Source organism: Varanus komodoensis, unplaced genomic scaffold (assembly GCF_004798865.1).
Source record: "Varanus komodoensis strain SLA01 unplaced genomic scaffold, ASM479886v1 scaffold14_1, whole genome shotgun sequence".
NCBI lineage: Eukaryota > Metazoa > Chordata > Lepidosauria > Squamata > Varanidae > Varanus > Varanus komodoensis.
The window spans coordinates 18,141,153-18,158,703 of record NW_025335438.1 but is presented as its reverse complement, the minus strand read 5'-3'; the positions used below and the strand labels follow the sequence as shown (position 1 = coordinate 18,158,703).

Sequence of the window (17,551 nt, the reverse complement as noted above, 5' to 3'; positions counted from 1 at the left end):
GTCACTGTGGTCAAATCAGACAATTGTGTTGGAGCTGGGCTACTGTATGTGCTGAAAAAATGAAGTAAAGTAGCATGAGTTTTTACCATGAAGGTTCTGTTTATATTGCCAATTAAAATATCCACACCCTTGGATATTGAATAAACATCTAATTTTACCATGGTTCTTCCATGGAGCAAAAGAGCAAGTTAGGATTAGAAAGATACCATTTAAAAGGAAAAAAATAGAAAAAATGTTTTGCCTTATCCCAACCCAATGTTTTACCTTATATATTAGAGTGATTTTACTTATGTGGTGCTATGCAAGGATGAACTGTCATTTAAACTTTAAGGCTGATCAGACATTGAGAATTTCAGAATGCTGTTTCTTTTGCAATAATGCAGTCATTTTATATTCATATCAATTATACATTTAAAGTTTAACAGGAACAGTCCTGGGACAGAACTACCAGACTGCACTAGCACTTAAAAAGCACACAGACCACTGAGGCATTTATAGGTTCAAATCTTTATTGTTTTAAAATTCTACACGTCTTTTACAATACAATAATTTGTTACTTAAATGGCCTTTTTATAGTTAATGTACAATGGATTCTCTCCCCACCCCTCCCCCCGCAAAACTCAGTCATGAAATACAATTTCATCAATATGATTTTTTCTAAATAGATTAATACAAGAGTTCTCTGTGGCTTGGGAAGATTCAGCTGCTTCATTTAAATACAAGCACAGATACTTCCCTTCAAAATCTGTGATCAATCCTTCAAAAACACTTTTGAAGACTGCAGACTTACCTACGAATGATTCATGTCAGCCTAACAAGTACTTTTCTCTCTCTCTTTTGTATCGAACGGCTTTTTAATGCAGTGAAGCAAGTTGCCGTAGTTACCTTCTCGTCTACTGAGGCAAACTCATGTTGAAGAAAATTATGATTATCTGCATGCAATGAACACTCCTTTTTAAATAGCTGATGAATTTATACATATTATAAAGAATCTGTTAAAGAGTGCAAGTACTTTGATAATGATTTCACAAAAGGACATATGCTGGTAATGATAGCTAACATTTAACACCTAATATGAACTAATATATATTTAACAGGCAATTAACATGGCTAGTAAATAAGCCATGATACCCAGGATTTGCCCTTTCAGAAAATGAACTCATTTGGTCCACACTTCTAAAGTTATCCAGGTAAAAAACTGGAGTAGTTAGGCCAGACACTGTGATGAACTTGTTTCTAAAATGTAACATTAAAAAGAAAAAAATATGGTGGAGTGTTGTCATGTGACCTCAGTATAAAAAGATGGCCTACTACTTGGGAGTGATGAATGAGCACTGAAGGCCAAGCCAAAACATAAGGTAATGAGTTGCATTTCCATCCTGTGTTATACTTTCTTGTTCCATGGCACTGCTTTCACTCTGTAGAATTTTGTACCCAGAGGAACTTTGAATCTGTTTTGTGCCTAGGCAAAAAACAAAGAGTTATTTCAAACATTGGACCAAAACTAGTCAGAAGACAAGGCTGGGGTTTCTAGACTCAAAACCTGGTTTTGTGCGGAAGTGGGTAAAATTGCCAGCTACGGGACATTATATCTTCTTCCATCAAACAATTCTTATGTTAGACATATTGTCTATTATTTACACACAATAATGGTAGCACTAATAGCTGCACTATTTCTGCTGACTTAATTATGTACATCACATGTCCATTATGATTGTTTTGAGATGCACATGAAATACATGCAATGCAGAGGAAAAGACAGATCTCTGAAAAGTCATTAACTCTGGCTCCTAATGTAGATAAGAATTCTAACAGGATAACATGTTTTAAGCAAGTTGAAAGATAACTGGGGAGTGAACATTTTGAACTATGGGGCGGTTCACACGTCATGCTAGGCAACCCTGCAAATACACCAGTCAGTAGACTGATCATGGAAAAGCCATGCTATGTCTCATAAACAATCAAGCACACTATGGGTTGTTCTTCCTGCTGTTCGCCTTTACTGTCCCACTAGTATTCCACCATCCTTTGTAGCAGAACCTATCTTATGTCCCTAAGCCCGTTCCAGTTAATAACACTTCTTGTTTACTGCTATTTTTTCTAACTTTCTCAGTTTCAAAACTGCAAGCTAGAAAAATGGCCTCAGAAAATGATGAACTTGTTTGCTATTTTTTTTTAAGTTGTTGTTTTGGAAGCACATAAGTATGCACTTACAGGTGTGTGATATCCAAAGTCTTGCCTAGCTGATGCCCTTGCCAGTTGTCAAAGGGAACAAAGTGTGGTTGGTAGTATGGATGGAATTTGATAAGGTAAGACTGCATACTCGTAGAGGCTAATCTGTGCAAAGTTTCCACACTGATTGGGACAAAATGAATGGGGTCACATGGGGAGGTAATGTAAGTCCAGCTGGTACTGGCACCCCATTGCTCCACCCTGTTCTGCCACTTGTAAGTTGTTGTTGTTGTTATTATTATTACTATTATTTACCTTCTGGAAGATTTGAGGGGTTTATTTTCTGAACTGAGAAATATATGCAAATTCCATGGATGGGAAGTAAATGTAAGATGAAATGTAGGCATATTTCATGGCTGGGAAAAAGGTAGAATATGTTCTATTTTCTCTCCACTTGTACCTCAGCCATGGCATTTAGTATATAGTTCTCTGTCTAAACAATAGTGCATTCTTTGCTCCTTTTGACTGCTGAAGCTAACAAATACTGGATAGCTATTGATCCACACTGAAAGACCAGCCCACCTCCCACCCTCAAAAAAAAAAAGAAAAAAAAGGAGAAAGCAATGCAAAGATATTTGCACACAATTCTACAGCTGGGAAAAAAAGATAAAAGGTGGCAAACCAGTTATGTTCACTCCAAAGTACTGCTTGGGCATTAGTGGAGGGGCTGTCACTGACAGTGGCTTGGGAGAGATTGTGAAGAATGGTAAGGGGGATTATCAAATCAATACAAATAGCTCATTTAAAACAAATTTCAACATATTTACAAGTCACTTTTTCTGGGCCAAAAGCCTGCCAATGAAAGGTCATTAGATACAGAGTCACCTGAATCTTCCACAGCAAGCATTCCAGATCCTGGAAACAGTTGTCAAGAAGGACCTCTCCTGGACTCTGAACAGCTGGACCAAATATGCTCCAGGTGTTGGTCCTCTTTGAAGTCCTTAAGACCCTGACAGGCTCAAAAGGGAGGATATTGCTCTCAGTTCAGGTGGTCACAACCAGTATTTGAATTATGCGCAGAGATGGACCAACAGTCAGTGAAGCTGTTGCAACAGGGATATCACATACTGATTCTGGTCAATAAACTGGCTACAGAATTTTGAAGCAACTGAAGTTTCTGAATACTCTTTCAGGACAGCCATACAAAGAGTGCACCATTATAGTCCAAAGAGGATTTTATTAAAGTGTATGCCACTGTGCACAGATTTACAATGTCAAGTAATAGACACACTTGGCACACTAGCCTTAGCTCCTGGGCACCTCTGAACAATGGGCACCACATTCAGAACTGAATTCCAGAAATATTTCAAAACTCTGGATTTAACTCTCCAAGGGAAGAGTAACTCCATTTTAGACAAGTTTAAACTGATCTCTCCTAATCCACCTTTTGACTGACACCTTTGTGTCTTGCCTGGACTGAGCTTCATTTTGTCATTGGATCAAATACTGGCATGAATTCAAAACCTGAAGAACATTCTTGAATTTAGACAGAAAGAAGAGACTTCAGGTGTCATCAGCATACTAGTAACACCAAAGCTCCAATTTCTGGTTGGCCTGCCTCATCAGTTTCAATGGGCAATGTGCAAAAGTATCTTCTGAAACTATTCTTTCAAAGAACAGAACTGGAACAGCTGTAAAACAGTGGTTCCAGTGTCATTACAGTCAGGCAGTGAGGAAGGATATAATTGCACTATTGAAAGCTCTGGGATCCAGCAGTACCAACACTCTCCCTCACCAGGTCCAAGCAGCAGTTTGGTCTGATTTTGTGATGAATGAAAGTGACTGTGGGTGAATTACCTTCAATATTACTCTTAAAAAAGAATTGTGAGTAAAGATAGTACTCAGTAAGTTTAAAGATACTGAAACCCTCTTAATCCAATTTTAATTCACCATACTGAAACAAATGTTGAATCTTTACCTTTTTTGCCTGACAATATTCCTTTTCCATGACTTTTCCCAACACCCAAGGTCTTCGAGATGCACCTGAAGCTAGAAAGATTTTTTGGTCACTAGTGACATAATATACAATTATTGTCCCATCTCTTAAAATATGTTCAAAAGTGTACAAGGTCTACCAGTCACTTCATTTTATTGTTAATTACTTGATGGGGGATAAATAACACCTCCACACACTTGACATCATTTTACATATTACAGAACTCATATCACTCTGTTTTAAGCTTGCATTATTTTTCCCAACTTATATGAACAGATTTCATTATATTGCATAATATAAAAACTTTTCTAAGTAATTAGATGTTCATAACATAAGTCTTATTCAGGAATGAAAGCAGATAAGTGTTGGAGAACAGATCTTAACCTTCCCCAAGCTGTTGACTTCTGGATGTATTGGATTACACCTCCCATAGGCTGGTAATTATGCAAGTTGCAATCCAACACATCGGGGGGGGGGGGGGGGGTAACCAAATTAGGGAATGCTGGTCCATCTTCTCCTCTACACATTAGCTGCTATCAGATTATTATATGCAACTTTAAAAGAACTGAATTCACATGCTCTTTTACATTTATTATTGGAGCATACTGCTGATTTACAGCCATTAGTGTCTAAGCTAACACTTTATATTTACCAAATTTTAAATTATAGGATGATGCCATATAATAGGCTGTAAAGACTATTAAAAAGAATTATTAGTCAATTTGCATGATGGTGTTTTTTAAATGACCATCACAAAAGGAGAGAACTTATACCTATTGTCATCTAGGCCAGAAATATTTAATTTTTTCTTATTAATAGCTGGGAATGGCTCTGCATCCCTCTGTAGTGTTTCTAAAGTACACGTTCAGCTGCTGTTTTTACCATCACTAGAGGAGAGAAATCTGCTACCTATGATTTGATCTGTCTAGGCCAAAGGTGTTTCATCCTATTCCTAGTAACACCTGGGATTGACAACTGACAATGTTTCCCTCTGAGTTTAGCTTTATTTTTGGTGACAATAGAATTATTAACTGCTTTTATTTTTATGATGTTTTATATGCCTCCTATGAAATTGTTCTGTCTTTCAATATGAATAGGAATGTATTATTTTCCATTATGCTTTGCTGTGAACTGCTTTGCTCATACTGTATGGAAAATTAGTAGAGAATGACTAAAATTATACTTAAATATAATCTTAATTAAATCAAGCATGTATATAACTTTATATATCTAAATGTATAGATATATTTGTAAGTCTGTACATACAATACTACAACTTTATCCAAAATGATAAAATATTTTGAATATATCAGATAAATAACATATCTATCTATCTATCTATCTATCTGTCTATCTATCTATCTATCTATCTATCTATCTATCTGGCATATTTGTATGTTGTACACATAGCCATGAGGCTCTCATTATGACACTTACCACACTCACCTGGTTTGAGATCAAGTGCAGTGAGCGATTCTGAGTGCAAGAAATACAAAGTTGGGCTAACGGTAAATAATACATAGTTGTCATGGCGTTCATCCAAAATAATGAGAACCAAATCGCCAACCTGAAAACTGGATATAAAGAACAAGGCTTAGAAGGATATACTGTACAGCCCTATATATGTTCACTCAGACCAAAGTGTTACTATATTTAACAAACTTAACTCCTAATAAAGGACTGCTGTATATGTCTTTATGCCTTTTTAAATATGCATTTAGCTGGTGGAGACTCTTACATGGATGTTAATATTTTGCAAGCAACATGGGCTTGTAAAACAGACATCTATATTGAACAGGCTGCAGTTCTATAGGAAGAATCATACTGTGTTCAAGACTTGGTACCCTCAAGATGATGTGGACTACAAATCCCATAATCTGACCATTGCCCATGACAGCTAAGGCTTATAGCAGTCGGAGCCCAAAATGTAATGTCATTTTGTAAACCTTGCTGCGTCACTCTGAGTTCCTTTGGGAGGAAAGATGGTATATTAAATAAAATATTTACGCAACCAGAGGCACAGCATTCTTTTTTCTATTGATGATAATCTGTTCAATTATATTGCATTTAAAAGTAAGAGGACCCATCTGGATCCTTAGTATCATATATAATAATATAAGCTCCTGCTTACAGTAATTAATTTTTACTAAATTTGGTATTGTCAATCCACCTCTCAGAGCAGGGCTAAATTTTACAATGCTTCTAAATCTTAAGCTTTTATTAGTCCCAGCTAAGTAAATATTTCCATTTTTATTTTTCTATTTTTTTAGGCTAGGATTTTATTTTTTTAAGATGTGTATACAAAGATATATTTTGAAACAGAAATAAAAATTCTAATTAAGTGTTTAAGGCAATTATGTAAACTGAAATGAACCAAAGGAGATAACCAATCCACTCAACAAGTTTCTGAAACCATTTTTCAGTCTGTATTAAATTAGCTTTTTCAAGAAACACCTAGCATACTAGGATCTTGATGTTAGTCTGTTCTTTAGAAAAAGTGGTGCTTGACAATTATCAACATATATACTTACTCTCTAATAGCAATTTTTTCAGAATGTCTTAGAGACACTGAAGACATGCTTTGAGACATCTGCAAAAATGAGAAAGCATAATTATCCTCTGCCAAGTTGTGATATAATATGCTTAGGGCACAGCTTAATCAAAGTCAGTCTGAGAACATACTGAACTAAAACAGAAGCCTTTGGATTTTGACATTACTATTACCACTTAGTATACTGCCTAAGGACCGAAATAGGTCACTAGGGGATTTCCTTTCAATGCAAATTGCAGTTTCTCTGGGGAACAGACAATCAGCTGCACTATAGAGTAGGAAGATGGGGAAAATGTGATATTGGGGTGAAATGTGGCAACAGAGAATGTGTGCATGTGCTACATAGTACACAGAGGAGAATAAGGTTTATGCTATAGAGCACTGTAATCCAGGATTTAATCTCAGAGGAGCTAACTGTTCTGGTATATGTGACTAAAACCTGGTTGAGCAAAGAGTCAGGATGTTAATCCAATCCAGCTTTGTCCACAAGACTTTTACATGCAGCAACACATTTGATTTGATAGGTAGGAAAGTGGAATCAAAGTGATCTACCTTGAATTCATTCTCTTACTGCGGTACATTTTCCAGAAATCTCCAAGATTTAGGCGTGAGCACCTTACAATACACAGCAGCAAGACAAGACAGGGATGATGGCAAAAGAAGAAGGGGACAGCAGAGAATAAGGTCACTCCATAAGATGGAGTCACTAAAGCAGTTGGTGTGAGCTTAGGTCGACTCCAAGGGATGGTAGAGGACAGGAAGGCCTGTAGGAATGTTGTCCATGAGGTCATGATGGGTTGGACGCGACTTCGCAACTAACAACAACAGCAACCATCCACCCAACGTATCCCTGCCTGAACAGATTCAAGGTGGTCTTGAAGGTTTCAAAGACGTTGGCATCCTTCAAACTGATTGCGTTGGTGGACTACCATATTCAGGCCAATTCCCTTTTCTATGAATGGGTTAGGACTTCATAGCAACCATGGAAATGCCTCCACTAACATCTGACCTGACAGACAACACACGCTTGTTCTGGTTTTTGCTAGATGAGCTGAAGATAATCTGTTGGATGCAGCAGTAGTGGGTGGTGTGCTAAAACAACAACAATGATGTGCACAGTACAGGTTTTACTACTGAGATGTCGGTATCCCCCTTCCCTTCCCAGTGAGGGAAGAAGGGCATTAGCACTCTTTTCTAATTTTTCTTATTTGCTGTAATTGTTACTAAATTTTACTTTAATGGCACTTACATTGCAGTTATTGTATTTAGGGGCAGTATTTGCTTTTTTAACTTTACATTTAACATTAAAATAGAATATATGAAATAATTCTACATCTTGTTCATAGTTCTGTACGTACCGAAGAAGGAAAGAAATGCCTAATAAAAATAATAATGCAATGCCTGCATGAAGCTTTAAGTTTTAATACTTGATGTACCACAATGTATGATGAGGGGACAAAATTGTTTAATATGTGTTCCCAGAAGATAGGCTGGTACAACTACAACCATTTTTGTAGGAACAGAATCAATTCACAGTATTTTTGTAAGGATACCAAGGTGATATGAATCTGCTCCCCTTTCATTAAGTTTTTCCTTTCATTAAAAATGTCCTAAAAAGTTTGAATGTTCAATCAACCATCTTTCACATGTGCTCCAATCTGAATAAATCCTGATATTTGTGGAGAAGATAAAATGAAAATCCAATTGCCTCATCATTTTGCAAGAAAGAAAAAGAAATAGCCCTCAGCAATGCATAAGCTATGAAGTTACCTTATTTAAACATGTCCATACCATGATCACTGATTAAAAACCAAATGCTACTTTGAATGGCAAAAGTTTTTCTTATTCTATATTGTGTACCCTAGCACAGGTTAGACCACAGGTGGGCAACCTGTGGCCCTCTATATTTGCTGGTCTAAACTCCATCAGCCATAGCCAGCATAGCCTATTAACAGGGAAAATGGGAGTTGTTAGCTTTCAAATGTTTTGGTTTAGAAATTACCTACTTCTCGCTAGATTATGACCTTGTACTCTAAATTCATTCAGATTAACTGTAATCCCTGCTTCTGTGTTTATAAGAAATGTAGAGCAGAATTTACACTTCCGTAAGCATGCAATGCTAGATCAGACAAATATATGTCCAAACTTCCCTAGCTGCTCTATTTTGTGCTCATATGGAACATATAAATGAAGGTATGTTCCTTCTGGACAGCCCCAGAAATTTGAACTGGGAGAAGAATACACTTCACAATTCCTCCTTGTTATTAACATCAGACATATGATCAGAAGATTATCATGGTGACGTATATGAAAGGAAGTGTTTACTGATAACATCTTGGAGCATCAAGAAAAGAAATACAGTTATGTCTTACTCGTTTCAAAACCAAACAGTAGTTATAATGATTAAAGACTGGCAAAAACCAGCTTCAAGTTATGCTTACTTATTTGTATAATAATTACTTTTTTCTGTGTAAAATCGCGATGTGTTATTGCCAAAAGCTGTCTTTAATCAGACATCAAGCTCTCAAATGTCCTTTGGGGGATGGCCAGTTTAGCACAAATCAAAGAAAAATATGACAGTTTTACACAGGAAAGCATCTTCTACACAGAAAAGGTTAACAGCAGTTTTGGATGTTGACAAATTTAAGGCTTCAGTTCTAAATACCTAGAAACAAGCAATTTGAAATCAATGAGACTTATTTTCACGTAAATTTGAGTAACTGAGCACACCACTGAGAAATATTAGTCCCACATAAAATACTATTCTATTTCCACATTATTATTATTCAAAAGTATTATAATTGGTTTCATAGTTTCAAATAATTTGTAACAGAAATCTGAGGCAAATTTATATCCAAAGAAGGCAGAATTAAAATAAGCCATACTTGATCATGTGAACTCACCTGTAATAACTAACAACCCTGCATGTATTGTAAGTACAGTGGTACCTTGGCTCACAAACACTTCGGTTCACGACAAAAATTTCATAAAAATGTTAACTCAGGTCATTGGGTGGTGACCATGATCGCGGCCATCCCCCCCCCCCAAGTGGGGAGATGGCTGTGATTGTGCTGGGGGTGGGAGGGGAGATGGCCGAGATTGCCCCCATCTTTCCTGCACAAGCGCACCTGTGATTGCGCCCCTCTTTCCTGCAGGAGCACAACTGCGATCTTGGCCATGTCCCCCCACAACATGATCGCACCCTTCTCCCCCACAAGCAGCCCATGTTCGTGCCCGTCTCTCCACCCCAGCGTGCCCGCATTTGTGCCCATCTCTCCCCACAGCGTGCCCATGTTTGTGCCCATCTTTCACCCCCCCCAGCACATCAGGATGATGGCCGCGTGCAGGGGTGATGAGCTCGATTGCGGTCATGCTGGGGGAGCGGGGACATGGCTGCGCTCATATTCAGGGTGGGGGTGGGGGACATGGCTGCAATCTTTGTTGTTCTTTGTCACTTTGCTTCACATTTTTCTGATTTTAAAAAAATAGTTACAGAATGGATTAACCTTATTTACATTGAACCTTATGGGGAAATTTAACTTGGCTCACAACCATTTTGGGACACAACCAGAGTCCTGGAATGGATTAAGTTCGTGAGCCAAGGTACCACTGTAGTTATAATATGAATGTGGGGGAGAGGGTGGGCAGAGAGCCAGTATTTGAAACAGGGGTATCCTGCCTTAAATCAGCGGTAGCAGAAAATAGTTCAGGATCCACTGGTAGCTCCCTAGGTGATTTTCAGTAGCCCAGCCAGAGTTTCTAATAGAGGTTCAAGCAGTAATGTGCATGAACTTCTTTGCTTCAACACGAATCATGATTCAATATTTTGGTAAATACTGCTTGGACCAATTTAGAGTCTCTGCTTTGAGACCTGTACCAAAGTTTAGAAATCCATCTTTACCTTTCCCCATAGCATAGTGATTAGAACCTCATTGTAATCAAATGGACCATAAGATTACAAGATGGACCTGCCAGTTGCTTCTTTTTCTCTCAGTGGCATTTAGAATTAAGAGAGCAAATGAAAGTATTTGAAGATCAAAACTGGTGTATCTCTAGCACACAAGGGGTTGACAAAGCTTTGCTCTGAAGCACCTTCCTTTCTGTTGGCATTGGAGAAATGTCTGCTTCATGCTAGGATCAAAAGAATCAGAATAGAGCAACCCACTTGAACATGTATCCAAACTCAATGGTTTAACAATAGCAACAAAAGACTGATTCTCCCACCCTTGGATTGCTAAAACATACAAATCAGTGTAAAGTCTAACAACTTCTGCTCAACAGTTGCCTTCAGATTTCAGTTTCGGTTTAATTTCACTCTCCACTTTTCTGAAGTTGGAGGGAAAGCTCTAGGTACTGGACCATGTCTTACACACTTTGAGAAGATAAAGTTTCCTGCATTTTCCCATCTTTTTCCTTTGTTTTGTTTTGATTTGATTTAGTTTTTTCCCCTCTCTCTATCACTTTCTCTCTCTTTTTGTTTCATTAGACAGAATTAAAGCTGATTAATGATATCTGCTCTTAAGAATCAGTGGACTGCAATGGATTGTGCTGTTATTGTGGTTGGAGCTAAAAAGTTTATTTTTGTTTTGTTCTGTTTTGTTAACTTTTCCCCTTGATGGATAGGTTTCATTTATTATTATTTTTCATTCACACTTCATATTCTTGTTTGTTTTTTTAGTGTAAGAATATAGGAAACACAGATGGCATTACAAAGTGTACTATAACTATAATGTAAACCTTGAATGACTCCAAAATAAATTTTTATTTTGGTAAAAAGAACAAGATTTGCATGTGTATAAGGGCAAGCAATTTATTCACAATAATACCATGTTTAAAATGATTCCTTGGAATGTCAAGGGCCTAAGGAATCCAATTCAACAGAAGAAAGTGCTTTCAAAAATAATGTAATATGGTACTGATGTGGACTGTTTTTTTTTTTTTTTTTACAGGAAATGAATCTGAGAGCAGCAGATACACATCAGCTGACAAAAGACTGGATGTGAGAGCTCTGTGGAACAGATACTTCAAACAGGTTTAAGGGGGCAATTATCTTAATCCATAACCAACTTAGTTTCAGTTCAACTAACCATTATTGATCCTGAGGGTGCTTTCTCCAGTCATGTTTCATGAATGTTTTTGCCAACTATTTGGTACTTCTATGATGATGTGATTATGACTGTATGAGATCTCAGATAATCTCTTGGACAGGAATACATCAACACCTATGATGCAAGTAATAGTGTGATTTCCAATTCTAGTGTACAAGGTAAAATTTGGCCACATTAACCTATGGAAAATGTTGATTCATAGCTCTGAAATGTTTCCCTCCTTTTCCAAGTTGGGCTGGTTCTCTTATTAAGCCTGCAAATCTTCACTAGGCAAACTTGAAACTGCAAAGTCATGTGCCCACCTCTGAAAAGTCTTCTTTTGTGCAAGAGTTGGGCCTCCTCTTTACAGGTATTAGACAGGGATATCATCCTTCCCCACTGATATTCAAGTAATGTTTAGATTCCTACAAAGTGCTATTCAACAAAATCCAAATATCCATGGATTTGTGCTTAGTAAGTTATAATTCAAACTTATTACTCATGGCAATGATCTTCTATTATTTTATTTAGCAACTCCATTCATCTGTTCCAGGTTTGATACAGATGATTCATGAAATTTGGATACGTATCTGGTTATTTTATTAACTGATCAAAGCTGAAAATCATTTCTGTTGAAATGATTTTAATCATCATCTAATACACCCCATCATAGTATGCCATCTAACTGGCAGTTTAGACTTCATGCTGAGTCTATTAGCTGGGAAAACTTGTTCCAAGAGTCATATGACAAAAGATTATGTAAGCTGATTAACAAGATCTCAAGGGGCATTGATGGATGTGCATCTATAAAGTCAAGACTATGGGGTAGGGTAAATACACTTAAAATGAATAGAATACTGCAACTTGTTTATACCCACGCAGATAAGCAGATGAAGCTCTCATCCTGCTCTCCCAACATTGTTGCTTCTTAAGGTTTCAAAGTGTATTATTGGCTATCCTTATCTCATTTGTTCTGCTAACAGCCTACTCTGGAACACACTGTGGAGTGATCTGACTGGGTTAGGACTTCCCAGTAAGTCTGCTTTAAACCTGGCAAGCATTTCTAGAAGCTTAATTATTTGTTTTGCACATTTTTATGATGTTCCACTCCACTATGAGTATCTTTGAAAAGGGATGCAACTTTCTATCAAACTGGATAGACTTGGACTCACTGTCCTTTCAATATAATATGGGGACTATCTGTTGACTTGTGCTTGATTTCTGTCTTTTCCACTTATATTAGTTTTCTCTCCTTGTTATTGGAAATATTGATTCAGGTTGAACAATTCCGACTTAAAATTCATGCCTATGTCTATTATCAGTGAATAAATATGATACACAGGGATCAACCAAGAATGGAATATGGTGTGGTGAACTAGTTAAGAGTGCAGGGCCAAGACTCAGGAGATATGAGTTCTAGTCCATGCTAAGACATGGAGCTGACTGGGTAACTTTGGGCCAGTCACAGACTCTCAGCCCAATCTACCTCACAGGGTTGTATTTGTGAAGATAAGATTAGAAGGGGGAGAAGAATTATGAAAGTCATCTTAAGTTCCTTGAAAGGAAAAAAGGATATAAACATAAAAATAAATAAATAAAAGGGTGTGTTGTTATGATCTATTTCACAAGATGTCATGGATCTTAAACTACTCTTAAATGAGGAAAACTGATGTTTGAATATACTGGTTGTCACAGTGTCTTTCTGATAAGGACTTAATTAAATTGGACATTTTTTGGAAGTGTAATGCTGATAATGCTTCTCTTCTCCACATGTTTTGGCAATGCTCAGTGGCAGCTTCCTTTTTTCAAACTAGGTAATAATTCAGATAAAGCTAATGGAGGAAAGTTGTTTAACATTCGAGGATTCATATGTTCATTTGATTTTCCTACCAATCTCTTGGAATTTAATCCAAGGTCACTGCCAGTTTCTGCACTATTTTGACAGTTAAAAGGCTAACATTACAGCACTGGAATAATAAATAGTCCCCTGCAATTGCACAATGGAAGGTGGATTCAATGAAACTTTTCATTTGAATGGGTACCCCTTTAGGTGCAATGTACAAATGGTTAAGTATATGGATATTTCAGGGTCTCTTTGCTGAAGTATATGCATAATTATTTTAATAACAATAGCATGTTCTATTATATTCTAATAGATTGGGATACATAAAATATCTAGTTAGTGCTACGTAATTTTAAATATTTTATTTCAAAGTGTAATGCCTTAGTTTTTTGTTGTTTTCATTTCCTATCCAATGGTGCAGCTTGGTTTTCATATTTTGTGCATGTACATACAGGCACACACAGAGCACATGTGAATCAGTAATGATGGTTTCTTGGAATGCTTATGAGCAAATACTGATTGTACAAAAAAAAAAGAAAGCTACGGGAGGATACAGTAGGAGTTAAGCTTTTACCACTGAACACCCACTTTTACTTTCAAGTAAACATATTTAAACAAACCAACAAACCCCACCACTCACAGAACTGCAACAGCAGCCGATTTCCGATCTCATCAAGTGTTCTAGATCCCCCCGTGGCCACACTTCACTCATTATGACACTATACTACTAAATTCTTTCTGTCAGACCAAGTCAACCTGTTTTGGAAGTACTGTTGGTAAGGTTGCCCCCCCACCATATACCAACTTCAACTGTTTACAGATATTTTTAAAGCATTAATTTTTAATATTTGAACACACTGCTCATGTAAACCATCACACACAAAGACACTTTCAATATTATTTTCCATGTTTTGTTTAAGAAGAAAACTGAAAAGATTAAACCCTGTTCATGATTTTAAAGTATTTGGCTTTTCTTCTGCCTGTTTTTTTGCCATTGCATCCAAAGGTATGTATTAACATTTTGATTTAAAAAGGTATATCCATTGAGTTAGCTTACTTATTACCACATCTTTAGGCATAGTATTTTAATCTGCAAAAATGTACCAAAATGTTGATAAGTTCAACTATATGTTTTTTTTTAAAACAGTACTTTGATTAGCCTTATAAACAACTTACCAATCTTTGATTAAGCCTCTTATTTTCCTCCTCTTTCAGCTGAAGTGTCTGTTAGAGAAGATAGTACAATTTGTTCAGTGTTTTATGTAAATATGTTTCACATTTATTTATTATTAATTTTTATTTTTATATACCACCTCAGTCCCATATGCTCTGGTGGTTTAGAAGAGATTAAAACCAACAACAATTCAAATTAAGAATTTGAATATTCTAAAAACCCATATTAAATAAAACTAATCTGGGAAGGCCTGTCAGAAGAGATACATCTTTCACTCCATCTTCAAGATAGCGCTCTGAGATATCTGATACATCTCTCCTGGAGACCATTCTATCATAAAGCAGGACCTCCCATATGCATGTGGATCAGTTCCTAACCCCCCAGTGGATGCCTGAAACCACAGATAATAGTGAACATTTTTATATGGTACATTTTGTTTTTCACAATTTCATTTGCTCTCACCTCAGCCTATGATTATTTTCTTTCCCCTTTGAAGCAAGAATGTTCACTTACAGAAAGCACTTTACAACTTCTCTTTCAGTTATGGTCTACTGTGGTTAACTGCAAATGCTGTAACTGAGCCAGCAGATATGGGGGTCCTGCTGTATACATTTTCAATATTTTTTGGCACCAATCCAGTGCCCACCTATTTGTCAGTAAGCCTAATTCAACTCAAAACAGATTCACACTACTGTGCCATATAGATTTTAGTAATCCCTCTTTAAGAGTTTAAGAATCAGTTTCTGATATAAGAAAAAACACCTGTTCAGAACAACTGTGCTTTTCACATGATTTAAAAGTGCAGACTGAAATGTGGTATTCTGAAATGACTGATTTATTTTTCTTAAAAACAGCTCTATAACATGGAAACCTAATTCTAATTAAGGGAAGTTACCATTTTTTTCTCCCCCTAATGGGTAGAACAGCCAAAAAGGCTAATAGATGACATAAAACCTCACATAAATCCTCAGAAGTCTTTAGCAAGACATATAAACTTTGGTGATGCTATTCCATTTTGCCCTTGACAACTAGGTCCCCTTTATGACACCTATGCATGAAAGTTTTGGAGGAATTCTAAAACAGTCATCCATGCACTGTGGCTTGCTATAACTCTGGGTTAAAATTCCCTTCACCTCTTACAATGAGGGCTAAGGCTGCTGGAACTAGGAGTTGTAGGTGAAGACATTTGGACCTACAAATGGAACTGGGAGTTGTAGGTCAAAACAAGTTGTCAACTCTGCAGCAGACAATTCATCCACAAGCACTAATTTTTTTGCAGAGCAGTGTGGAATATTCTCTACCTTATTGTCACATGGCTAGCCAGATGAAATGTGCATAAGCTGTTTAAAAACCAGCTACACTTTCAACAAGTCAATGCAAATTAACACACATAATATTGTCACACTAGCAGTAGCTTTCTATGACCTAAAACAAAAGCCTTTTTCATTTGCTGATTTTTTTTAAAGTGGCAATGCAAGGGATTAATCCTGGGGTCAATTAAAGTGACAGCTTTAGAACACATTCAAAGCCCCTTCTCTGAAGTGGCTGGCAGCAATATTTATCAGAAACTATGCAGACTCGGAGAGTAAAACTCCCTTTACCTTTGAGTAAATTGGTCAAAATGGGTCCTATTTTCTTCCAAAACACCCATCATCAACCTGATGTCTTCCAGATGTACTGGACTTTAGTACCCAGCTAGTATGGACATACACTAAATTGCTCCAGAAAAGGGGGGGATACCCCCCCCCCAGGCATTTTCTTCCCTGCTAAATCTTTAGAGCAAGGTTGGCTTTCCATGTGGCTAATTAATTCAGTAAACATACAATAATACATTTATACATGTAAAGTGTCTTCAGGATAGATTAACTATTTTCAAGTAGATTGATATCGGAAAGCAGTTTACTCACTTTTTCTAACAACAATATCCTCTGTTTTTCTTCAGACAACATCTGAACATTTTCACTAAAAACAAACCAAAACCCAGAAACGGTTAGCAAGTAGAGCAACTTTACTAACCTCTTCTGGCTGAGATCAATTATTTTAAGAAATGAACATATCAATTTAAAATAACTGTCAATAATATTGTATTCATTTTGACATTCATTTATTGCAATATAACTGGTAAGCTATTTCTCACTGCTAAGAAATGAATTACAAAATAAATGCTACATCTGCGTATATTTATGCATCATAATGACTCTGAGAACATACATGATATTCACTGATGTTCATTCAACCACCTGATCAGAATAGTGTGCTAAGAATATCAAAGGAAATTTAGCAACTATTTTTGAAGTGAAGAGTCCATACAAGATGCTTTTTCCTTTTAGTTTTCATGTGATAAAGTAGGTGTGTGAAAATATCCCCATGTGCTAATATATATCATGTTACTATGCTCTGAAATTTTCTAGAAGACAGTATGTTTGCAATATGGTACTATGCTGTTCCATTGTGGAGGTTGTTGATTATATGGGAAATGTTATCCCCAGATTGTTATAATGTATCAAGACTTAGGTTTATTTCATACAGGCCTCGTTTACCCACTTAAGTTAATTCTGCATCACTGCAAAAGCTAAATATTAAGCCAGTGACAAGTCAACTGGACAGTATGTCTTTGACAGGTAATTAAATGAGATAAAACAAATAGCTCAAGTTTAGCACTAGTTGAGGCTTGAACAGTAGTTTTTGTTGCACATATATTAAGTTTTGCATAGATAGTGAAACAGTA

The 17,551-nt window shown here is 36.7% G+C and overlaps 1 protein-coding gene across 5 annotated transcripts in view; it reads right to left on the bottom strand.

Annotated features, from left to right (window-relative positions):
- Nucleotides 1-491: 491 nt before the first annotated feature.
- The window catches only part of RB1CC1 (RB1 inducible coiled-coil 1), a 77,398-nt gene continuing 60,338 nt past the window's right edge, over nucleotides 492-17,551 (bottom strand). For 3 of the 5 annotated variants that reach the window (XM_044424485.1, XM_044424489.1, XM_044424491.1), the window contains 6 exons: nucleotides 16,731-16,785; nucleotides 14,826-14,873; nucleotides 6,700-6,758; nucleotides 5,606-5,742; nucleotides 4,151-4,221; nucleotides 492-1,462 (listed from right to left, as the gene is read on the bottom strand). In XM_044424485.1, the coding sequence (XP_044280420.1) occupies nucleotides 1,385-1,462; nucleotides 4,151-4,221; nucleotides 5,606-5,742; nucleotides 6,700-6,758; nucleotides 14,826-14,873; nucleotides 16,731-16,785 (448 nt within the window). In that variant the 3' untranslated portion in view covers nucleotides 492-1,384. The remainder of the gene's footprint in view (nucleotides 1,463-4,150; nucleotides 4,222-5,605; nucleotides 5,743-6,699; nucleotides 6,759-14,825; nucleotides 14,874-16,730; nucleotides 16,786-17,551) is intronic. The other 2 variants (XM_044424486.1, XM_044424487.1) reach the window with 2 other exon arrangements.